This window comes from Danio aesculapii, chromosome 1 (assembly GCF_903798145.1).
Source record: "Danio aesculapii chromosome 1, fDanAes4.1, whole genome shotgun sequence".
Lineage (NCBI taxonomy): Eukaryota > Metazoa > Chordata > Actinopteri > Cypriniformes > Danionidae > Danio > Danio aesculapii.
The window spans coordinates 55,911,423-55,938,182 of record NC_079435.1 but is presented as its reverse complement, the minus strand read 5'-3'; the positions used below and the strand labels follow the sequence as shown (position 1 = coordinate 55,938,182).

At 36.9% G+C, this 26,760-nt stretch overlaps 1 protein-coding gene across 3 annotated transcripts in view; it reads right to left on the bottom strand.

The window, feature by feature from the left end:
• Nucleotides 1-6,593: 6,593 nt before the first annotated feature.
• The window catches only part of nrp2a (neuropilin 2a), a 158,734-nt gene continuing 138,567 nt past the window's right edge, over nt 6,594-26,760 (bottom strand). For 2 of the 3 annotated variants that reach the window (XM_056463109.1, XM_056463118.1), the window contains 2 exons: nt 14,416-14,475; nt 6,594-9,769 (listed from right to left, as the gene is read on the bottom strand). In XM_056463109.1, the coding sequence (XP_056319084.1) occupies nt 9,465-9,769; nt 14,416-14,475 (365 nt within the window). In that variant the 3' untranslated portion in view covers nt 6,594-9,464. Of the gene's footprint in view, nt 9,770-14,415; nt 14,476-17,187; nt 22,322-26,760 lie in introns of those variants that run through there. The other variant, XM_056463126.1, reaches the window with a different exon arrangement.

Below are 26,760 nucleotides of genomic sequence, written 5' to 3'. Positions count from 1 at the left end.
AACGTCCTCAGGGAAACGGTTTCAATTTCCGCTTAGTAAAAAAAACATTAGTGTTCGATTTGGGACGACACTACATACATATACTATGCTGTTAAGTGTAAGTACATAGTGCATGAGTGCATATATATATATATATATATATATATATATATATATATATATATATATATATATATATATATATATATATATATAGTGTGCCATTTGAGACACAGCTATAGAATTCGAAAATCAGTATGCAAGAAGTACCCGGATGACTTACTACTTCTTGCGAGAGTCTGGAGTGTGCGCATCCTGCGCTATCCCATGATGCCCCGCGAGAGAATTCATGAATGGGAGTTGAAGCGACGCAACTGACGCAGGTAGGTCATGACAAAATGGTGGATGTAGTACGTCCAAATTCTATTCATACTTCTTACATTTATACTGTATAGAACGTACTTTCTGAGTAGTACGTTTAAATTCAAATGCAGTACCTCAGGCGGTTTTGGACGCAGCCAGGGTTTTACCGCAAAATCTTCTTCCCGTTGTATTTTTTATTATTCGTGACGCGCTTTTTGCGCCACCTGCTGGGTTGTTGTGTGTGCAAAACCTGTACTACTTGCTGGCAGATGGGTTAACTACCCCATATTTTCAGCAGTGAAAATTAAACCACACTGAACTGAACTAAACTGAACTTCAACTCTGAAAACTGGACCGACACAGTTTCAGTTTACTAGAACTTCTAGGTTGAGCTGATGTCTACAATGTAAAAGCGCAATAGAAATAAAGATATTTTCAATTTAAAAGAGCTGTACAGTTTATTTGTTTTAATTTCCTTTTTTTCTTGCTAGCCAAGTAAAAGCTAAATCACCAAAAGCATATACTGTAGCCTATCCTCATTTTTATTCTGTAGGCTACCTATTTGAGGATACAACTGCAAAGATATATTTAGTCTGGTAAATAAGTGTTAAATGTGTTTAAGTGATTAATTATGATCTGGTAATGGTGAAACAACATTATCCAAACATCTGGCCAGAACATTAACTCCTACATCTCTTCTGTTTTACTATTTTAATCCACTCATCATTCACAGGTATGCGTCACAGTAAACATAACAATTTCATGTTATTCTTTTCACGTCTGTTCCCATCTATCACTCAATTTTAAGAGTCCGCAGAGCAACTGAAATGAGATACGTATGGAAACCGCCATTGTAAAGCACATGATTAGTTCACTTTAACGTACTGCACATTACTGTCCAAATCATTTACAGTCATGATTATGAATTGAGAAACAGAGCAAACAGAAATATTTCCTTTTAAAAACACGGCCAACCCAGTCAAGTCAAGATTTACTGAATGTTACTAAAATGAATTTGAGACCACTCATTTTTCTGCAGAAATACACCATGCTGCTATACTGTAGTATATCCTAATTTTAGTTAAGCTTAATTATCTTTATAAATATTATACTAGGCTAATAGCAACACACGTAAGTGTACTGATTCAGTAGGCTACTAAATGGGCACACTTTTATAAACTTTTAAGTTTGTTTAACAGTAACAGTATAGGGAACACTGAAAATAGCATGTTTACAACAATCTTTCTCATACTACAACTACTCTTCTAAGTACAGTATATTTAATTTTGCTTATGAAGGTATACATAGAGGTATATGCTATAGTTACTAGTATTGTATTTATACAGCAAACTTGTAAGTGAACTAAACCAGTTAAAGTACTTTGCAGTGTGTTCTTTGCTATTATTCATTCATACATTTTCCTTCGGCATAGTCCCTTTATTCATCAGGGATCGCCACAGCGGAATGAACTACTAACTTATCCAGCATATGTTTTACACAGTAAATGCCATCCAGCTGCAACCCAGTACTGGGAAACATCCACGCACACTCATTCACACACATACACTTTGGCCAATTTAGTTTATTCAATTCACCTATAGCGCATGTCTTTGGACTGTGGGGGAAACCGGAGCACGCGGAGGAAACCCACGTCAACACGGGGAGAACATACAAACTCCACACAGAAATGCCAACTGTACCAGCCGGGGCTTGAACCAGCAACCTTCTTGCTGTGAGGTGACCAGTGAGCCACCGTGTCACCTCTTTGTTGTTATTTATGTAGCCTTTTTTTTTGGCTTTTACACTTTAAACATCATGTTCTTTCCCTCCAAGTTGACTTGAAGTTAACACCAAAGCCTAGGCAACCCAAAAATTAGCCTAAAAAGCATAATGGCTAATGCTAATGCTACCTCTCAGGCAGTACTTAGGGAAGGAGACATTAATCCAAAGGAAGAAAATCTCTGGGGAACCCAACCAAACTACAAACTATCAACTTTTGTTTACCTTTAAATATGTTAGTTACTTTACTTAAATAAAAAAAGAGTAAACCTGAAGCCTGAACTGCAACAAGCTGATTTTACTTTAAAGCAGTCAGTAAACCCATTGACTTTTATACCTTTATAATTATGCACATAGTTTGTTTACTTAATAATTATAAGGCAAGAAGTTTGCTCTCTTATTAAATAAAGTCATCTAATCACTTTTTACAGTGTATATAGCCTATATTTTGATAGTATTTGAATTTCCTGTCCAAAACTATATTCTTTCTCCACTAAACAGCTCATAAAAACAGTTTCAATCTCTTTTAGTTTCTACTGATTCAGTTTCTCTGCTAGTTCTAGATCTAGAGCTTATTTCCTGATTGGCCAATAATGTGTGAGAACAGGAGGTCTGAACACAAGCCCCTCGACTGACCCAGATAACAACCTTCAGACGCTGGCCGAAGCACAGGAGGGGACGTCTCAAAATATGCTGAGTGAGCCAAAGACATGAAAGCTTCAGATGGGGAAGAGTGTGAATGTGGAAACTCGATAAACAAACAGCATCCTAATTTCATTAAAACTTTTTAGGTGACTAACTTGGAACATTTTAGATAAATAAGTAAAATATTTCAATGCATGTGACATAAAAAGAGTCATGTAAATCTAAGAAGCATATATGCATAACATAAACATACATAATATATACACAAAAGTACACAAAACGTACTGAACACGAGTAAGAGGTATTTAGCCTTTAATTATGTAAATATTTAATGCTATCCCATATAGAAAATCTGATATAGCTATTTATGCAAGTTGCACTCACAGGACACTTTATTAGGTACACCTTACTAGTACTGGGTTGGACCCCCTTTTGCCTTATTCCTTAGTGTCATAGATTCAACAAGCTACTGAAAATATTCCTGAGATTTTGGTCCATATCGACATGATAGCATCACGCAGTTGCTGCAGATTTGTTGCCTGCACATCCATGATGCGAATATCCCGTTCCTACACATCCCAAAGGTGCTCTATTGGATTGAGATCTGGTGACTGTGGATTCCATTTGCATATAGTGAACTCATTGTGATGTTCAAGAAACCAGTCTGAGATGATTCATGCTTTATGACATGGTGCGTTGTCCTACTGGAAGTAGGCATGAATGAATGAATGAATGAATGAATGAATGAATATACAGTATGTTCAAACACATTAGCTATAATTTCATATATATGGCAATATGGTATATCAGATTTATGTATGGATTCCTAACCATGATTAACCCCCCAAAATATTGTTATTTATTTAAAATGCTGCAGGATGATCAATGCCTATTTGATTTGTCAAGGTTGTTTTTTCATCCAGTATTTCCACTGAGAGTCACCAGGATGCATTTTGTTTTCGCTAAATGAATAATTCTGAAAGCTCAGATCCTTGAAAATAATTCCATCACCCGGATGTACAAGGACAGAGCAGAGAAAGTTACCTTAGTGTGAAAAGTACAGCATGTTGTCACTAACACTTAATATCACAAACAAAATGTTGTTTGTTAGATGTAAACCCTGAACTCTTGATCTTAAATGTTTCTTCATCTGTTCTGATGTGCAAAAGTGGTTTTGTCTCAACCAATAAGGTTTTGTAATTGACCTTGTGAAGAAACATCCAGCATCTGCTAAAATCTTTAAAGCAAATGAATCTGCAACATGAAAAGGCCTCCCTCAATGGAGACGTTCAGACGCACCAAACCCCTTAACATCAGAACTGACATTAGACTTAATAACCATCCGGGAATGGAGGAGTACAGTTGCATGCCTCTCGTTCTCCATCATTTGTCAGGTCCTTCTCTCTGGAGATGAATTAGCCGTGTGCTCTTTGTATTTCTCAGTGCGGCCCCTTCAAAAGCTGATCACCTATAAGCTCCAAAAGCCTGCAAGGGAAGCTTTGATGGAAAGTCCGGCTTACTGAGCAAGAGGGAAAGCTCTCTGATCTTCGCCAGCAAGGCCCCAGTGGAGAATTAGATTTCAATCTGACAGGGAGGGAAAACAACATTTACGAAACAAAAGTTTAGAATAATTTGGGTGGAAAAGCAGAGCCCGACGGCCGGGCTCCTCTGAGTAATTTCCTGATTCTCCAGCTCTCAGTTCGGCCTGCCGATCAAAGCCACACATCCAGATGCTTTGAGTTGAGCTTAAAGACATAACTTCATTAGTCAACAATCAGGCACAATAAAATAACATTCTGAAACATCCTGAACTCAGGAAAATCACGTCTATATATGTATGTAAATGTCATCTAGAGATTCTGCTGTAGTGACTGATGTACTAGTCAGAATTCTGATCTCGAGTACAGTGAGAAGCGTGGGAATGGTAAATGTCTGTAGATCAAGATCATGGTCATAGCTATACAGTATTTGAAGTTTACAGTCTGTGTCCACAGTCTAATGATGTCCATATGTCCATACTGGAAAGCTTTATATTTTCTAGACTCCTGGATTCAAGTGGCTTTTATGACATTTAATAAAAAAGCAACACATGGCTGAAAGTTCCATTGACAATTATTGTAACAGATACATTTATACCAACATTAAATGACATGAGGTTAAGATGATCTACTTTAGTTTGAAGTCGGCATTACAATGGAACTAAACAAGGTGGAAAAAAAAAGCTCTGGTATACTTTTTCATTCTTCATTTGAGGGCTGCAGTAGGCTGGGTTGTAAATGTACACTTAAACTGGACCAGGCCATATCCTGAGGAGATGCTGTGGCAGTCATGGAGACTTGGAGAGCATGAGACTGATTCCTGAAAGACCCCAGTGATGCACGAGTCTTCGCATTGATCCAGTGGGCCAGCCTAAACACCGACCGGTGACCTACTCACTACTTACACAGATCCGGATCCGGCACCTCTGAAACCTGATCCGGCATCTCATTTTGACGATCTCCCTCCTCAACCGCCCTTCTCCCCTGTCTGCTGTTCACTTTCGTTTTCTTCTGCGACTCCCCAACCCTCCTCACTGTTCTCTGCGACACCCCTGCCCTGCTCACTTTCGTCAGCAACACCCCTCCGCCATCCACCGCACCAATAAACCCCCCCTCCTCCTCCCCGCCGGATCAGTTACCCCGATCTCTTCGGGGACCTCGCAATTCACAAATTAAGCACTGGGTTTAGGGAAGGAGGAAGGTGGATCAGTCGATCGATCGATCGTTCAGTCAGTCAGTCGACAGTGGCCTCTGGTGGATTCGCGAAAACAAAAATGTACCTCTTGGGACATATTTGGCGCTCTCCAGAAATGTATATACCAGTACATTTTCAGAATGAGGCTGGGTTGGTAATAAGTTCCCGAGCGTGATGAGTCTTGATTTTTGCTGCAACATACAGGTGACAAGGTCAAATTTGGTGTAAAAAAACATGAAAGCATGGATCATTTCAATGTATAGCGTAATGAGTGTGAGGAAGATTTTCTTGCCACACTTTGGTTCCCTCAGTACTGTACCAATTGAGCATTGTTTAAATGTAACAGCCCTATCAGAATAGCGTTACTGAACATGACCATCCTTTTATGACCAGAGAGAATCCATTTTGTGAAGTCTGCTTTAGCAGGATCACAAAGCTCTAATCATCCCAAACTTTCTTGAACATTACAATAAATTCAGTCTACTCAAATAGCCCTTCGAGCACTTTTGGGATGTGGTGAAAGGGAGATTTGATTATTATTATTTTTTTTTTTGGTGCAAGGCTTACGTATTTAATTGATTTTACTAGATCTTACTGTACTATTAGTCTATGAATCAGCCAGACTGTGCGGGCAGAGAGGAAGCTGATGTGTAGAAATAGTTAAATGGATGCAACTGGGTGGTTGGATGAGGTGGAAGGATGAAGGGAACTTTAGGGGGTGGAACAGTAAGGCACTTCAAAGCTTTGATGTTGTGAGCCCCTAAATGAAGGCGACTGAAGGTCCGTGCTAATGGGAGCCCATGGGGAGATGAGAGAAAGTGTAGCAGACATAGCTGGAAAGGCAGAGAATGAGTGAGAGAGTTTGTGTGTGTGTTTAGGATTGAATGTGCTGATGTCTACTGGAGTCAAAGGTTTTATTGACGGACTCCTTTTGTTGTCAGTGGAGGTGTGTTATATAGCAGTCTGGTATTTGTAAAATCAATTGCATGTACTATATGTGAGCATGTTGAGCAATGGCAACGTATTCTACTCATTTAACAATCCCATAACCCGTTGTAACCTTGAAACTCGGGATGCACAAAGTAACTATTGGATATGTTAACAATCCTTTATTAAATAATCATAATAACAATAATCATCATCATAAAAAGCACATTTCCTGTACAAAGTGTCCAAAGAGAGACTGGGATTCTACCCAGTGCTGTGATTCTCAAGTATTTTGAGTGTTTAAGACAGACAAACGCTCCAAAGCAGTCTTTTTCAGGTCCAAAGCCGAGGCTGGAACAGAGTAGCTCCAAGGCACTTGCAAATGTCCAGGGGTCCAGTAGCAAGACTCTTCAAGAAGTACATGTGTGGATCAAGCAGGGTACAGTAGAAATATCTAAGCTTGCCTACCGATGCCTTAAAACTCTTTATCGAAGATCCCAGACTCTCATAGTGTGTCTTATTCTGCAGAGGTGTAGTGTGCTTTGGGTGCATTTACTTCCACCGACTCCATTGTGTTTTTGAGCATGAGGCTGAGGAATCCCATCTGAGCAAGTAGGTAAAGATTTACGGCATCTGTCTTCCACCTTTTTTCAGTCTTTGAAAACCACAGGGGAGCAGATTTACAACCAACCTGTCTCCTGTTAACATAAAGCCTTAGCATGGAAACAAAAAAACTGAGTAAAAGAAGGGAAAGATCAGTTGGGAAATAAACAGAGGAAGGAACTGACATATGTCGCATTTTAAAGTATTGGTGTTCCTCAAGGCTCAGTGTTAGGTCCTGACCAGGGTGCGTTTCCAAAAACCATCATTAGCCAACTAAGGTCGCAAGTTGTGTCGTTACAAACATAGTTCGTTGATTTGGCGTTTCCCAAAACCATTGTTCCAACGAACATTCGAACATGCGAACTGCGTCGCAAACTTGCTTGCAACTACACCTGTGGTTCATGACAAAAGCTATAGGTGACCTATTATTTAAAAGCGGAATTTATGTTACGTCTCCAAAGCTAGTGAAAACAAAAAACAGCATACGCTAATGCTTTCAATTTATAGTAGGTTATTTATTAAGTATCTGTACTGTATATGACATGGGCCTGTTAGTTAGAACATTTCCGCAGTGGTTTACATGTGTCAAATTAGACTTTTCAAAAAATGTAATAAATAAACAATATCCTAATTAATAATAATAATAGCAATAGTAATAATAATAATGATCATCATCATAATCGTCATTATTAATATTATTATTAAAGTATGATTTTTTTTCATTTCGTAATAAATAATTCATATTAAATGTAATTTCTTAATAAATAGCCTCATTATTTATTTATTTATATATGATATTAGAATATGTGTTAGCTTTTGTAAGTGATTTTATGTTATTTTAGAATAGACTATAGAATATTCTCAATAATATTTGTAAAGGAAACATAGGCTCTATATGTGCCATTTACTTATATTGCAATTAATACGGAAAGTGAGTGCATGTTTTTACCAAAACTAATATTGGATTTTATTTTAAATGCGTGTGCATGTAAAACAATATCATTTGCACAAAGAAATGGTTCTTCTCTAAAGAGGTACTTACTCTACCTCGTTTAGAGCATCATTATGGGGATTTTGCATTATAACTAACGTGCTTCTGCACCAGAGAAACTAGGGGTTTTGGGAAACACTCGTCACTACATCATTCTTTTCCCAAACGATGCATCTATGATAGTTCAGCCGCGAGTTACGTCGTTGTTTGGGAAACGCACCCCAGTTTGAAAAAACTCTAACCTTAAAAGAACAACAATTCATTTATATATATATATAAATTAATTTTCCACCATTGACAGGTTTCATAACACTAATCTTGGCTTTCAAAAATATATTAAATATTTCTGTATACAGTTTTGTTTTATCCTTCAAATCAATCCAAATCTAAAGTGTTTGACCTCTTACAGACTTCAAACAATCATTTTGATGTGTAAAAAATATCTGTTTGACCCTAAAGCCAAGATATACAGTATGTTAAATGACTGGCACAGCAAAATGGTGTAAATTTTAGGGCTTTTTAAAAATACAAGCAGCGGAAATGAACCTATCTGAGCCAATAGCAGTAGCATTCTTTAGGCCCGGAGTGAAATAAGAGAATTCAAATCCATCCCCTCAGTATGCGGTAGCCTTTCCTTACATTACCTAATGCCTGTTTACTAGACCAAAGCTCACAACATTAGCTGTCTCTCAGTTACAGCAATCCATAGGTTGCACTGACAAAATCCTCATTCGTTTCAAACAAGTGCGGTGCCTTCTTTCTGAACACAATCCACCAAACACACAATGCCTAAAACTACATCTAAGAACCTTTTATCTGTCTTACTTTTCCATTTCCAAACTGTCAGAATGACAAGAGAAACACAAAATGGTCGGGGTGTTGTAAACACACAATAATGATGGCAAACTTTTCTGCGAAGGAAAAAAAAACAAAGCAATAAAGCAACATTAAACCAACCCATCAAAGCTTTTAAAACAATGCACCATATCCTAGGCCACAAAATGTACTTTTGGGAATGACGGTGGACAGAAGTTCGTGGCTCGAAGGTCTAGCCACAGATCTCCCATTTTTCAAAACTAGACCTCTTAGAAATCTAAGCTGATATACTATTATCTTTTTTGGAATAGCAGAACATTGATATGTATCGACATTTATTTTGAGGCTGAGCCCTGGAAAGTGTTTCAGTCTTTGTGGCACCAAAGGCTCTACTTTTTTGATGTAATCCAGTGAAAAACGAGGAAGTCCTTGGCAGCAGCGTTAGAGCTGAGTAAGCACGACTGCTTGGAAAATAAGCTCCAGGAGAAGTTGAGTTTAGGAGCTCTCCAGCTGAGATGGACATGCATTCCAGGAATACTAAGAGATGAGGCTCGTCTCTCTTCAAAGAGTCAAATCGGGTAACTTTGAGGTCATTTTAGGATACTTGATATCTCCCCATCTGTTTTCCTCAAGCCTCTGAGCAGCAGCGCTGTTGGTTGAGCTTCACTTTGTGTTTAATTCCATCGTACAGCTCAAAGTTGTAGTTCTCCAAGGTGGTGGAAGAGCGGGACGTTAAGCCGCCGTACGAGCAGGTGCAGTAAAGGAGCAGGCCAGCGCAAACAGCACCTAGAAGAACTCCCAGAGAGCTCATGACGATGATGGTCAGGAGAATAGGGTCCAGAGAGTACAGCCATGAGTTGTCTTTATCCATCACACGGGTCACAGGAGGCTCTGATGGGGTCTCAGCTGTGCCCCACTCTGGAAATTGGAAACCTAGAAAAACAAGATACAGAGCTTAAAGTTATCGATATTAATATTTGGTAATGAATCCGATGATACGTTAAATTATACCATGGTACCGAAATTTATGGTTATAATTTGTGAAATCATGGCACTTTCAATACATTTCCTAATGATCACAAGAGTTCACTGGTACCATAGTACAGCAATGGAGTCAGAAGAAGTGCATTAATCTTTATAGAGGGAAAAAAAACGTGACTTTCCACATATTTAAATCACGTGTAATAAACATTGTCCTGTTTTTAATCATAATTATGACAGACTTTTTATTTATTAATAATTGATAATGATTATTGATTTATTACTAGTGGTGTAAATTTGACTACATTTATTCTCATAATTTAGAATTTATGGTTGTAATTTGGGAAATCGTGGCACTTTTCAAGACATTTCCAAATGATCACAAGACTTCACTGGTACCATAGTACAGCAAGAGGTATCAGAAGAGCTACAAGATGTGCAGTAATCCTTATAGAGGGGGAAACCATGTGATCTTCTACATATTTAAATGTTCTTTTTTATCATAATTCTGACAGACCTTTTATTTATTATGAATAACTTATTTAATACTAGTGGTGTAAATTTGACTTATTTTGACAAAATTTATTCTCATAATTTAGAATTTATGATTGTAATTCGGGAAATCGTGGCCATTTCAAGTCATTTCCAAATGATCACAAGAGTTTTCTTGTACCATATTACAGCAATGGAATCAGAAGAGGTACAAGACGTGCAGTAATCCTTATAGAGGAAAAAAGCATGAGATCTTCCACATATTTAATTTTTCCCTTTTTTATTATAATAATGGCAGACTTTTTATTTATTATGAATAACTGATTTATTATGAGTGGTGGTCATCTTTTTTTTAGTTCAAATACCATAGTACTATGTTGAAATTCTGGTAATTGTGACGGAGGACACTGGACAACGTAAATGAAGGATCCACGTGCAGTTTATTTTAAGCTTAGTCAAAGAGGCATAGTTCAGAACAGAAACAAACAGGAACATGAGGGTAATCCAAAGAGCATTGTTAGAAACAGCCAGATAGTCAGACCAGGTGGCAAAGAATCAATAAACCACCGCAGGACAAACAGGGAAATACTATGCATTTAATTGCTTCACTGGTAAAACAAGACTGCAGTGTGTGTGAGTGTGTGTGTGTGTGTGTGTGTGTGTGTGTGTGTGTGTGTGTGTGTGTGTGTGTGTGTGTGTGTGTGTGTGTGTGTGTGTGTGTGTGTGTGTGTGTGCGTGTGTGTGTGTGTGTGGGTGAATATGAAGTCCAGCTAATCAGTGTGTGATGAGTTACCAGCTGTGTGAGTGCAATCAGTGGGAAACAGGAACCGGTGTGTGTGCGGTGCATGCCGGGAGTTGTAGTTCGTTACTGTGAAGTGTGTGTAGTTCTCCAGCAAACTTCAACTGCTAATAAAGAAGACTCCAGATCGAGATCTGTTTTTATATTACTGTGATGGTTGGGTTTAGTGTTGGGGTAGGGGTAGATGTTAATAAAATACACTTAATAGGAAATTTAATAAAGAATATAAATAATTCTCATGGTTAATCAGCTATACTAATAGAGCAGACTCCAGATCCAGATCTGTTTTTACATTACTGTGACGGTTGCATTTAGTGTTGGGGTAGACATCAATAAAATACAATTAATGGGAAATTTAATAAATAATATAAACAATTCTCGTTAACTTCCGGCCTTTTAAGCCTACCAGTAGGTGCAGGAGCCCCTACTGGCCCATATATATCTGCTGATAACCACTGAATGTCCATTCAATTAAGTTATAACATTCGAATCGGCTGAAAAAAGTGGCAGATGGTATCAGATAGTACAAAAACGTTTGCAGTACCACAGTATAGTGGTAGCATTAGAAAATCAAACCATGGTATTTTGAAATATGTCATAGTAGACTACCATGGTATTAACAGTATTAAAGTGAAAAAGTACAATTTGCCATATTTATGTGTTAGTACCATTCCAGTACTTTTAAGTGAATAGGATAACATGGTACAACATATACCTTGGTAAATAATACACTGTAGCAACCATTCGCTTGTTTAGTTTAACCCTGCAGCCATTGGAAGCTAAGCAAAAGTTTTTTTGTATGTGCGTGTGTGTTTGATTTCCTGCATGGTGTCCTATGGAGGAAGACACATAACCAACTAATGGCCTGGTCTAAGGGTGAACATTGCTGACAAAACTAAGCCGTAAACTCTTTTGTGGCACCCTGCGCCTCGCTAGTGGTTGCATAGGCTTAATTAGGCTGCTTTTGACAGTGAGCCGATGCCAGAATTCACACCAGCTGAGCTTCTTTCACACTTTGACTGATATCTGTTGCATTTTGTTAAAGCAAATTTCCCTTTTGCCCTTATTGGTTCCAACAAATGGCTTCCGATGTGACTGACAGCTTGTGTAGAGTGTAAGCTAAACACAGACTTCATTATGTTGAATTAAAAAAATGAGAAAAAGATAGAAGACGTTGATAAAAGAATTGGAGGAGAGTGAAAGAAAGACAGACGGAGGGGGTTGGCGGTCTGTAAGGATGAACAGATTTCAGTTGGGTAATTAACTCGTCCTTGAATTTCTTATTTATTTATTTAAGAGCCAAAAACAAAGACATCTTTATGAGTTGATGGATTCCAACTGTGTGATAGCAGGAAGGAGGAGGGCGGAAAGACTGATAACCGGAGATGGTTTTTTTTTGGTTGTTTTTGTGCAGTAATGCGGGGTGAGGGCGACGCGAGCATGAACAAATACGTACATACCCAGACGAACACAATGTAGCATGTCAGCTCTACCCATACAAACATATGCACAGTTGCACTGTGGAGCAGAATTTGTGCCAAAAAGAATTATGCAATGGGAAGCAATTGGCAACCCATTTAATTACATAATGTGATGTTTTTCCAAACTAAATTAAGCGAATAGGCTGGGAATTGGTTTGATAGATAAAAGTATGCATTTATAAAATAAGAATAAATATTCCTATAGTAATGTATAGTAAATACTATATTGTTTTTGAGCAATAGTGTATTATACTGTATATATTTTAGTATTTACAACACTTGTTAATGTGTACTGTTGTATTAACTGTCGTGAACTGGTAAACTGTAATAAATACTGTAGCATGCTTTAGTTTTCACTACAGTAAACTTTGGTGTACTGTTGTATATACTCTATAGTTGTAGAAAAGTACAGAATTGTTGTTACTATTACTATCCTATTACTACAATATAAAGCACTAAACTATGCTATTCCTATACTATGCAATACTATCCTATGCTATGCTATACTATACCATATCATACCATACCATGCTATACTATACTATATTATACTATACTATGCTATGCTATGCTATGCTATACTATTACTATGCTTTTACTATACTATGCAATACTATCCTATACAACACTATAGCATTACTATCCTATATTATGCTATTATATACTATACTATACTATACTATACTATACTATACTATACTATACTATACTATACTATACTATACTATACTATACAACACTATACTATGCTATTACTATACTATACAACACTATACTATGCTATTACTATACTATGCAATACAATGCTATACAATAGTATACTATTACTATGCTATGCTATACTATAATTTACTATACAACACTATACTATGTTATTACTATGCTTTTACTATACTATGCAATACTATCCTGTAAAATACTATAGCATTACTATCATATATTACGCTATGCTATGCTATGCTATCATATACTATACTATACTATACTATACTATACTATACTATACTATACTATACTATACTATACCATACTATACTATACTATACTATACTATACTATACTATACTATACTACACTATACTCTACAACACTATACTATACTATACTATACTATACTACACTATACTACACTATACTCTACAACACAATACTATACTATACTATACTATACTATACTATACTATACTATACTATACTATACTATACTATACTACACTATACTATACTATACTACACTATACTCTACAACACTATACTATACTATACTATACTATACTATGCTATACTATACTATACTATACTATACTATACTATACTATACTATACTATACTATACTATACTATACTGTGCTGTGCTGTGCTATGCTATGCTATACAACACTATGCCATGCTATTACTATACTATGATTTATCATACTATACAATGCTATATTTTTACTATACTATGCCATACTATACTATATTATACTGTACTATACTGTACTGTACTATACTGTACTGTACTATACTATACCATACTATGGTTGTTGTGTTACCATAGCAACTATAGAATTAATTAAATTAACACATTAATTTGTACTTTTGGTATAACACCAAGAACATACATTTCAATTAAATATTCACTGTAAACATGTCTATTCTGCTTATTTTTTAAAATGTTTTTCATTTTTTTTGTCTTGGCTTTATAATCGAAATACCTTAAAGAAAAACAAAAAGAGCAACAAAAGAAACATTACTTGTTCCTGGTTTCTGTTCTTTGAAATTAAAGTCCCTGTCAAGAAGCTTATATTGTACTGTATGTATTGTATGTTGAAGTGGGAACTAACCTGCATTTATGTGGTCCTTCCCGGTGAAGAGACGGCCATTTCCGACCTCTGGTTTTTTAACTGTGGATAAAAATGAAGACACTGCCTTGAAATTGCTGCATTAAAGGTGTTGGGAGTATGACAGAAAGTGTTTTGGGCCCAAAAAAATGCTCACTACTAATGAAATCAACCATTTAAATTTATGCATATGGGAGATGCTTTTATCCAGTGGGGCTGCATTTAAAGCTTGTTTTTTTTGCTTTCAGCTACTTATAGAGCACTGGCAGAAAGTACTAAGTGTGTATATTCAGACTTAATGACATGTATATGCATATGTAACATAATCACAGAGTACAGAAATAAACAGTCTAGATAATTGCTTAGTAAACACAGCAGCATTTACACAGTTATGACATAAATTGGCAAAAACATGCCATGTGTCTACACTCTTACTGGACTAATATACATATAGACAAGAGAAATGATGATTAGAAAAATAAGATTTTATTATCACATTTTTTAAAAGCAAATTTTCAAGACACAAATTCATCAAGCAAAAATATTCTGTTCACATTCGCATTTGAAACAATGTACTAAATTCAAAGTTGAGGTATAGGCTGACCACAGTTAGAAGGTACTTTCGTAAAAGCAAAGTGCATTATCATCATCATCATCATCATTAAATTCGTAGTCTGTATCAGATGCTTCACCACCACCTAAGTAAGTTTTGCACTACGATAAAAGGCCCGTAATTTTCGAACTGCTTTACGGATCAACATAATTTTCTTCCAGAAATGTCCAAGTTGGAGCCCGATGCGTCTAAAAGCAGAGAAATCAATGTGAAGCCTGACCGAATCCATTGTAAACCATCTATTTTACCTGACTCTCTACCTCAGAGAAGTTTTTGGACTGTTCGACAACTCTTGAGACATCCAAAAGTGAACCGTTCTGATGTGAGGAGACATCTGCAGGGGTGTGAACATCCACCGCAGTGCTCCGCTCTTTGAAAAATAGGCTGTTTTGCTTTATTAGAAGCTTCTCGGTTCAGCATACGTGATGCATTTAAGAGCCGGAGAAGAATGGCTGTTTGGCATTACGCCTCGCTGGGTGACGCGTTGACGGCGCTCATTAATGTGGCTTCGACAAGAGGCACGGGGCGGGAGTCAGAACGCCTGTAGCAGCTTTAATAAATGGTATCTGGTCCATTAACTAATTAAAAAATATTAAGAGTGAAGAAAGAAAAGGGGGAGACAGTTTAGGGAAGAAAGAGCGATAAAGTGGCTGCTTTAAAAGCACATTGCTCGACGGTGCCAAAACATCTCTTACCACCTCACAGCAGGAAATGGCATTAAAAAGCCCCCGAGGAGCTTAAGGTCTTTATCCTTTTATTTCCATTTTGAACAGCTCTATACATCCTATTTTGACATTTGGAAATACTTTGAGCCATGATTCTAGATCTGCCGAATTTTCTTAAAGGCACAGTTCATGTGAATATCAAAAATCTGTCATCATTTATTCACCCTCATGGTGTTTCTGAGCTTGTATGACTTTCTTTAAAATGCAAAAGAGAAAAGGAGATGATATGTAAAATGTGTTTTCCATAGATTAAAAGTGCAAGAGCAGGTTAAAGCTGTCAAAAATACCCTACTGAAATGCAAAATCATCAGGGGTGAAATCTATAAAGAACATATCTCAGGGTTTTGCGCTATGTAGCCATATTTGATATTCATATTGACCTAATTAATAAGAATTTGCCAGTGAACTGCCAACAAACTGAATAAAGATGTGTTGGTTAAAGTTGCTTTTAAAAGTACAATATTACAATCATAATCTAAAAAGAACATAACATACATCATATAAATAATATAACATAATTTCTCTTAAAAAGGAATTAAGCAATACATTTAATTACTTATTTTCTTTAAAAGTAACTCAAGATTGTAATATATTACTTTTAAATATAACTTTATCCAACACTGGAAACTAGCTAATGATTTGACAGTGCTTCCAAAACTCAATTGAATTAGATAAATCATATTAAACCTATTATGCATCTGAAATGGTGAATTTCACAAAAAAGTGATGACCAGTGTTGGGGTAACGCATTACAAGTAACGCGAGGTCTGTTATAATATTACGTCTTTAAGTAACGAGTAACGCATTACTTAAAAAAATTAAGTAATATTATTTCAGCTACTTTTTAAAAAATGTAACTCGAGTTACTTTTTAGGGGGCGAAGCGGTGGCATATTGGATAGTTGTGGATAGCTGGATCGAGCTTCGGCTGGGTCAGTTGGCATTTCTGTGTGGAGTTTGCGTGTTCTCCCGCTGTTCGTGTGGGTTTCATCCGGGTGCTCCGGTTAGGGTTCATTCATTCAGATTAATAAAGGGACTAAGCCGAAAAGAAAAGGAATGAATGAGTTACTTTTAGCTTAATTAATTCGCTTTTAAAAAATTATTCGCTGAATTAAAATCAGTGTAATCCCGTTGAATCACACTCCTTACATTACAACCTTACATTTCTGTGATGGAAGTATTCTCATTATTTTGAACACATGGAAGAAAAGGGGATTATAGTCTTAATGGAACTAATAAAACAAAAATACAAATATATATTTGGCATGTGTAGCATCAGGATGTTGTAAAAAGGTACAATTATTCTAATCTTTTTTTATTCGTTTATTTAAAAGGTAAATGAAGGTGTGGGTTATACAGTGTGTCGTTAAATGCAGAGCTCCTCAGTTTAAAAAAAGAAAAATACCCTGCAAGTTCTGGATTCAGGGAAGGGGGGGGAGGGGTCAGTCGATTGGCCGGTCGCCCAGTCAATTATTCAGAGGCCTCTGGTGGGTTTACGCGAGAAAATGCGGGAGCCGAGAGACATTCGATATATGAAAAAGCACACACAGCGACCTCCTACGGATACACGAAAACAAAAACTGCAGCCATACGTACCTCCCGAAACGTATTTCGCGGTCTCTAGAAACGTCCAAGGGACTACGTTTTCAGAATGAGCCTGGGTTGGAAAAAGTAACTCAAAAGTAACGTAACGCATTACTTTCCATAAAAAGTCACTAAGTGACGCCACTAGTTACTTTTTTGGAGACTAACTCAATATTGTGATGCATTAGTTTCAAATATAACTTTCCTCGACACTGGTTATGACAACCAATGACATTTGTTGTTATCAATGCCAAATTGGACACTCTTTGATTATATGGCATATCTGTCTTTCTGTCACTAAGGCTTCTGAAGCCTCTAGACATAAAATGTATTTGTTTTTTGATGTTGTTGTAATTTTCACTTAGATGCAGCATTAACATTCTTCAAAACATTTCCTTTTGTGTTCTACAGACAAATCAAGTCATGCACTCAAAACATATTTTTGCTGCTTGTTGAAAGTACTTATTTAAAATGATCTAAAGCAAAACAATTGTTGAGTTTTTTAGGAACAACTTAATTGTTTCATGTTCAATCCACTCAAATGTGTACAATTAAGTTAGCTCAATCTATTTGTGTTCGGACAACATGAAGGAAATGTGTGGAACCAAGCATTTTTAGTGTACATGGAATTGAAATGACAATTAGTTTTCAATTTGTGTGTGACCTCTTATTAATAGCAACAATATCTTTACGTGCGCATCTGACAGACTGAACATCACAAATTAACCAGTGAAGATTTCCATGTCACTACCTACCCTGTTTAGTAGCTAACTGTCACTGGAGACGTCACAGCAGTTCATTCTTTGGTTTTGCTTTGAGCATATCGGGGCCTTTACGTTACATTAGTACTACAGCAATACCTTGAAGTACCAATTAATTATGCCATACAATAATCAAACAGTACTGCCACAGCATGCTCACCCTGCCCTAATATATAACTGATTCATTTAACCTATAAAACCCGCATGACAACTCAATTTAATAAACGATTCAACATGCCGATGAAAAAAGCACATGGCGGTCTTGGACAGCATTCACTGCTAATCTCTCTTGAAGCTTCATGACGCTTCACTAACCCAAAATTGCTACCAGGTGTTGATATGAGAAGTTCTCTCCCACCCATCGCATCCCTCATAGCATGGAGACGGAGAAACGGAAACAGCTGTCTTTGTTTATGGGACTTGTTTTTGGAGCCTCAACACCAGCGAGCGCTTGCTCAGAATAACACACGCCAACGCAGTTTTGGGGGATCTTTGGGAAAAAAAAAACGAATGTGAGAAATGCGAGTTACAAAGGAATAACCTAGATACTGCCACAGAAATAAACATAAACGCTCCCTTACACAATCCTCCCTCCTTTTTCCCCACAAATATCTCTTATCTCAAAGGTGGTGCCATCAGTTCGTTTAAGTTTAGCACATCTTTGATCTGAATCCATATCTATTGCAACGTTTAAAGTCAACATGAAGACCAATTAGTTTTACATTCGAAATATTTCCGGAAACGAAACAAGACAAAACTGTAAGATGTGACCTGATTTTATCCATCCATGACTGAACGGATGATGAAAAGCATTGCATATCAGGATAGAGCCTGCATGTGTGTTTGCAGAGTATTTTAGAGTTTTCTATTATTATTATTTAATGGGAATCTCAATGTGAGGCAGCACGGTAACTCAGTGGTTAGCACTGTCGCCTCACAGCAAGAAGGTTGCTGGTTCAAGTCCCGGCTGGGCCAGTTGGCATTTCTGTGTAGAGTTTGCATGTTCTCCCCATGTTGGCATGGGTTTCCTCCGGGTGCTCCGGTTTCCCCCACAGTCCAAAAACATGCGGTGAATTGAATAAGCTGAATCGGCCCTAGTGTATGTGTGTGAATGAGTGTGTATGGGTGTTTCCCAGTACTGGGTTGCAGCTGGAAGGGCATCCGCTGTGTAAAACATATGCTGGATAAGTTGGCGGTTCATTTCGCTGTGGCGACCCCAGATGAATAAAAGGGACTAAGCCGAAGGAAAATGAATGAATCTCAATGTGAATGGTTCATTTTGAAATCCGTCATTGTTTGCAGTAACTGTGCGTTCACACCGAAAGAGTTGAAAGCGTCCAAGGTTGCTGGCGACAACGCTGTCTTCCTTCAGCTCCGGCGGCGAGAGCGTCAAAAATCGCTACATTGATCTCGTATTTAAAGTGGTTGTTGCAGCATATCAGGTACATTCCTGCGTAAAACATGCTCTCTAGCATGAAAATGTTGCGCATTTCTTATCAAATTAATTTAACAATGGAAGATCAAGTTGCATGTGGTGTGGTTTTGCTCCACTTAATTATCCAATGTGTCTATATGTCTGAAATATCCTGAAGCAGCAAAACTGTTTTGTACTGTCGCATGAGATTCCCGCGTTTTTAAAGATAAATATATATACATTAATGCACATCAGTAACTCGTCAGTAACTTATTTAATGCCTGTTCCTGTAAGAAAACATAGTAAATAAATAATTGGAAATCCGGTGTCCGCACTAAAACAAACCCTTGTGGGAACAACTGTGGTCAGAACCAAAGTTCACAGGTCTGTGTTCTCTGAACTCCTCTCAAGCGGTGGACTTCTCTATTCTGATTGCTTGCCGCCGAACCGTGTCATAGCTCATTACCATAAAGTTGACTTGATTTCAACTCTCCTCAACGGCCACACCGGCGAAGACGCGCCGCTCCTTGCCACCGGCTCTCATTGAAAATGAATGACTTCCGGCTACTTTGACGCTCTCGCCGCTTTCGGTGTGAACGTACGGAAGAGAATCGATCTTTAAATTATTGACAAGGGGCATTAATTTCTCTACTGAAATATTTAATGAGTTAATATTATTTCGAATTAATATTTAATCCTTCTTTAGTGCTTACTTTTCAAGTCTTTCCTAATTTGTGATTCTTGAAGCAGTACGTTTAAGTTATTGACAACTGGCATTACTCTTTTTCCGTATACTTTTAAAGACATTTGAGACTGAGAATCTCAACACAATGGCGATTTTTCAGCTCTATTTGCCATTTCCGGTTAGCAGCCTTTATGTTACTGCATGCTGGCATTTATCTGTCCACAGAAATTATAATGCCACTGTTTACAATTACATTTAATAATGTGTGATTACGAAGGGCGACGCGGTGGCACAGTAGGTAGTGCTGTTGCCTCACAGCAAGAAGGTCGCTGGTTCGAGTCTCGGCTGGGTCAGTTGGCATTTCTGTGTGGAGTTTGCATGTTCTCCCTGTGTTTTCATGGGATTCCTCCGGGTGCTCCGGTTTCCCTCACACTCCAAAGACATGTGCTGTTGGTGAACTGGGTAGGCTAAATTGTCCGTAGTGTATGTGTGTGAATGAATGTGAATGGATGTTTCCCAGTGATGGGTTACGGCTGGAAGGGCATCCGCTGCGTAAAAACGTGCTGGATAAGTTGGCGGTTCATTCCGCTGTGGAGACCCCAGATTAATAAAGGGACTAAGCGGAAATGAAAATGAATGAATGTGTAATTACATTATGAATGACAGTAATTAATGCTGCGTAAAACTGGCATTAAACTGTCTCATCAAATTTGAGGAGTTTTGTATTATATTTATTGTGAATGCCGATGCAAATGGTAACTTTAAAATGTTTAACTTAAGGCTTTTTGACTGAGACAGAGTCAGTGGTTACATTTCAAAGATGCTGTTAGCATTTATTGAAGCGGTTTTTTCAGTAATTGACAACTAGCTTTAATTGGATGAGGCTTTTTGATCGGGAATCCGAATGTTTACCTTTCAAATCTTTTGTGGTTACATTACATTGTTGACAAATGGCATTAACCTGCCACTTGGTTGCCAATGGTCACTTTTTAAATCTTATGTAATTTCATCATATAGTCATAATCTTTAAATATTTCAAATCATTGTTGCCAAATGGCATTAACCTGTCACTTGGTTGCCAGTGGTTACTTTTTAAATCTTGTGTAATTTGCAATTACTGAAGGATTTTGAAGTCATAATCTATTGTGTTTTAATTATTCTACAGTGTTTAAACTCAATTTCATGTTGAACAGCATTGGCTAAATTCCTCTTAGGTGGGCTCTCCGCTCATCAGACATAACTCAAGTTGTTTACATGCAGAAACCTTTTAAGCGATACTTCGCCTTCCCTTATTATTATTTAAATCATGCTTGCGTTGTATTCAAAAAGTGCCCAAGAAGCACATTCTCAGCATTGGAGCTCTGCGTTCTCTCTTTCACCAAAGGTCTGTTCCCATGTTCTACTATAGGTAAAGACATACTCATAATCAACCTCAGCGACTAGTCAAACATTGTGTCGGGCAGCATGTCCACAACAGCTCCTCAATGTCCTGATCATATTGATTTAACATACGTACAGCACACTGGATCAACAAGTCAGTCCAGGATCAGTGATTAAGGTCATAGGATAGCACATCTTCTTGAGGCATCCAACGTGAGGCTGGATACAGATTCGCTCTTGGAGAAGAGTACGAGCTGGTAAACAAGCGGAGCACACCAGTAAGACAGGATCGCTGGTATCCAAGAAAGAAAACAACAAGAAACTAACTGGGAGACAGAAGTATTGAAGTAGGACGCATCCAACGCATCTGGGAGCATCTCCTCCAACTCTCTGAGATCTGCTTCTTCAATGAAGTCCACAATTTGCAGGCAAACCTCTAAAACATTATCCAGTGTTTCTCACCAGTAGGAATTCCCATCGCCCTTCTCGACCCATACAGTCAATTTAGGTGCCGTTCCAGGCCTGTGAACACCACCGTTGGGATAGTGTGCATTGTGAGGACTGTAGTAAGCCATTGTAGGTTGGTTCCTCCTGGCCGTAAGATGACGACAGCAAATGGCCATGACAATGATAATGACCAGGAACAAGATGGCTCCTCCACCAGCAATTATGTAATACCAGTTGGGCAAAATGGGCGGTATTGACAGCGGATCTATTGTTGGCTCACTCTTGCCAGGTAGGGCTCCCCCTGGTGGAGAGATATACAGACTGTGAAACACGCCAAACTACTGGTGATATATCCAACTGCAGACCCACACACGTTTTAGGACACACAGCCCCATGATCCAGGAAGGGGCGAACCATGACAGATCAATCTTCTTGTTTCATGGCAGCTACTTAGGAGCATAATTGCCACCTAATTTACTGGATGTTAATTTAAAAATGAGCTATCACAAGAATGCCAACATGATATACAGTTGAAGTCAGAATTATTAGCCCTCCTGATTTATTAGCCCCCATGTGTATTTTTCAACACATTTCTAAACATAATAGTTTTAATAACTAATTTCTAATAACTGATTTCTTTTATCGTTGCCATGATAACAGTACCTAATATTGGACTTGATATTTTTCAAGATACTATAATTCAGCTTAAAGTGACATTTAAAGGCTTAACTAGGTTAATTAGGCAAGGGTTATTAGGCAAGTCATCGTATAATGATGGTTTGTTTTGTAGATAATCGTAAACAAATATTGCTTGAGGGGGCTAATAATATTGACCTTAAAAAGGTTTTAAAAAATTTAAAACTGCTTTTATTCTAGTCAAAATAAAACAAACAAGACTTTTTCTCTCAGAAGAAAACAATATTATAGGAAATACTGTGAAAAATTCCTTGTTCTGTTAGATATAATTTGGGAAATATTTGAAAAAGAAAAGAAAAATCACAGCAGGGCTGATAATTTTGACTACAACTGCAACTTTTATGAATAACACACAAAACACTCTAAATACATAACATTATTTTTATTGATATTAATTTTGATCAACATAATGAAGCATAACATATTTGACTGTATGTTGCGATGAGATATTAAGTTTGTCTGTTCAACCTATAGTGTTTTATTAAAGGAATAGTTCACCCTAAAATTTTAAATCTGTCATCATTTACTCACCCTTTACTCATTTCAAACCTTTATTTCTGTTAAAACACAAAGGAATGTATAAAGCAGGAAACCTGTAACCATTGATTTCCATTTGTTTTTCCAACCATGGAAGTGAATGCTTACAGGTTTGAACCTTTCTTCAGGAAGACTTCATTAGTGTTCAACAGAAGAAAGAAACTCATAAAGGTTTGAAATGAGTAAAGGGTGAGTAAAGGCATGTCATAATTTTGCTAAGTACGATAGGATCCTGCATTAACACCTATGTTGATCCTGGAACATCATTTTAGTTGGAAAATGTAATCCATACCTATTCCCTACCCCTAAACCCAACCATAACTATAAATGATTCCCAAAATCAGAGGGGAATTATAGTTGGATAACAATCATATAGAAGCCTAAACTTAACATAAACAGTAAACATATCCCTTAATTCTGATTAGCTGATTGGAATGTTGTTCCAGGATCAACATACCGTAGATGTTATTCCAGGAACATGTCCAACTTGCTGAACTTAGGTTGGTGGTAAATGGTTATTTTTTGGGTAAACTATCCCTCTAATAAAAAAGAATGGGTTGAACAGACAAACTAAACAAACTCAAAGGTTTTGAACCACTTAAGGGAGAGTAAATAGTGAGTAAACTTTCAATTTTGGCTGAACTATCCCTTTAATGTCTACACCTACATGGAGAGAAAAAAAAAAGGATTCATTGGGTTGACTACATTTTTTGAGGTAAGTGGTTGCAAACAATTTATATGGGCTGAATTTAAACAAACAAATTAAGATGAACATTACTATATTTCATTTGTTTGATAAAATTTAGCCCATATAAATTGTTCGCAACCACTTACCTTAACCTCCTTGGGCTTTAGTGGCCACATACTGTATGTGGACAGCACATTTGAGCTCTTAAGTGGCTATTTAAAATACTTTGAATGTTTTATATTTTGTTCCAGACATGCAGTGTCATCCTGCAACTGTTTTGCAGCATATGAAATGTCCCAAACACTATTTTTAACTGTCCAAAATGGGAATAAAAATGTTGTTTTTACTCTCTGATAGTCAAACATGTTGAAAAAGATGTGTGTGTTATTAATGCATTAAAAAACAATCAGGAAAAATTGTTTTATGGAAATTGAGACCACTAGTCCACATATATGGACATCATCTTTCTCTAAAAGTACACCATATCAAAAGGTGATACTTGGGTTTTATTCTAATTAGGTTCCAATAAGTCCAAATACCAAAGAGAAATAAAAAATGCATGTAAAAAAACAGCTTGGGCCTTAAGAGGTTAAAATAAATGAGTGATTCCAGTCAATCATTTTTTTTAGTGTCCCACAACCCTAAACCAACCACTTACAGTAATAAAAAAAAAAAAATCCCGCTTCGCATGTTATCACTCAATTGAATGGTTGTTATCAGTGGTTATCAGCTGATAGATATGGGCCAGTAGGGGCATTCTGCACTTACTGGTAGGCTCGGAAGGCTGTTATCATCCATCCAAATAGTTAATCAGCTATACTAGAGATGACTCCAGATCTGTTTTACATTACAGTGACGGTTGGGTTTAGGATTGTGGAGGGGGTAGATGTTAATAAAATACAATTAATGGGAAATTCAATTAAAAATTCTCATTAACTTCCGGCCGCAGGGAGTTAACGAGTGATCCATAGATGATTAACCATATGAATGGATGATAACAGCCTTCTGAGCCTACCAGTATGCGCAGAAGGCCCCTACTGGCCCATATCTATCAGCTGATAACCACTGATAATGCCCGTTTTCAGTCGAAAAAGCAGTATTTATTGTTGTACAATGTCACAAATATGTCACTATATTTATGTGCACATTCTCAGTAGCCACAGCTATAACACTTCTAGCTGTAACCAACCTACTAGCGGTGAAAGTTCCTGGATCATGCACTCAAAAAGGACTTTTGCCCACGATTTTTGAGGGGTTTTCTTCAGGACAACCTAATAATTTTATGTTCAATCATTTAAATCTGTAAAAACTAATACGTGAACTTAATTCCTTTATGTTGTCACAACACAAATCGATTGTGTGGAACCCAACAAGTGTGTAACTGGGATTGTGCGTCTTGAAACGTGTCCGTGGGTCTGCAGCTGGATATTATTGTGCACTACTGCTTTAGGTTCAAATGCAAACACACTAATGCCATGAAAGATGCTGTGTTGACTGTTCATGTAGGGTAGAAGCTCCATGCTCCACGTTTCACTGTCGGAACAGGGATTGAAGCAGTTGCGTAGCGGCGTGTACTGTGAAACAATAGCTGTAAATGCAGTGCTGTTATGTAACGTGCTTTCAAATAGGCGCCTGAGTCAGAGTCCAAGCATGTTGCAAATAAAGACTGGCCCACACTAGTCCTGGGGAGTGGGAATGTCATACTATAAATCGTTTGCATGCTGGGTTTTAGGACAAGCGGCTCTCCAGGACTACGCAAAGGGCAAATAGTGCTGATAGTTCTCTAGGTAGTTATGTCTTAGGGGTACAATGGGGCTGCATTCAAAACATGAGGCTGTTTAGCCAAGCAGAGGCACATGCATTCTGTTTTTATTCCGTTTAGACTTGCAGAATGCTGACAGATAAACTGATTTGTTCCAAGAGTTTGTCATTTGGCTGGGCATCGCTAACTTTGTCAAAATATGATGTTGATGCATCGTAAATGGATCAGAAATGACTGCGAGAGAGACCCAGTGTAACCACGAGTAGGGCTGAAACTTTTGGTATAGTTACTTTGGTCTCAATTATTATTGTATTATCAAGTCCATCTGACCTTCACAAAACCTGTGTGGTATTTGTAATAATTGAATAATAATAATAATTTACTAAATATTATAAAGCACAATAAACCTTGCTGTTTTTTTTTCAAATTGTTTTTTTCAAATTGTGATAATCTTTTTTTCATGAATCAAACTAACAGAATTTATGTGATTGCACACCAAATAAATAAATAAATAAATAAATAAATAAATAAATAAATAAATGTATTAATTATTGCATAAATGTTAAAATACATTTAAAAACAATTATAAATTAAATATGTATAAACAAAAATGTATGCACGTTTAAATAAATAAATGTATTCAGTATTGCATAAATGTTAAAATGCATTTCAAAATAATTGTAAATTAAAGGTGTATAAATAAAAATGCATACACGTTTAAATAAATAAATGTATTAATAATTGCATACATGTTAAAATAATTTAAAAACAATTATAAATTAAATATGTATACATAAAAATATTTGCATGTTTAAATAAATAAATAAATAAATGTATTAATTATTGCATAAATGTTAAAATACAGTTAAAAACAATTACAAATGAAATATGTTTAAACAAAAATGTATGCATGTTTAAATAATAAATAAATAATGTATTAATTATTGCATAAATATTGACATACATTAAAAACAATTATAATTAAATATGTATAAATAAAAATGCATGCATGTTTAAATAAATAAATAAATAAATAAATAAATACATGAATTGCATA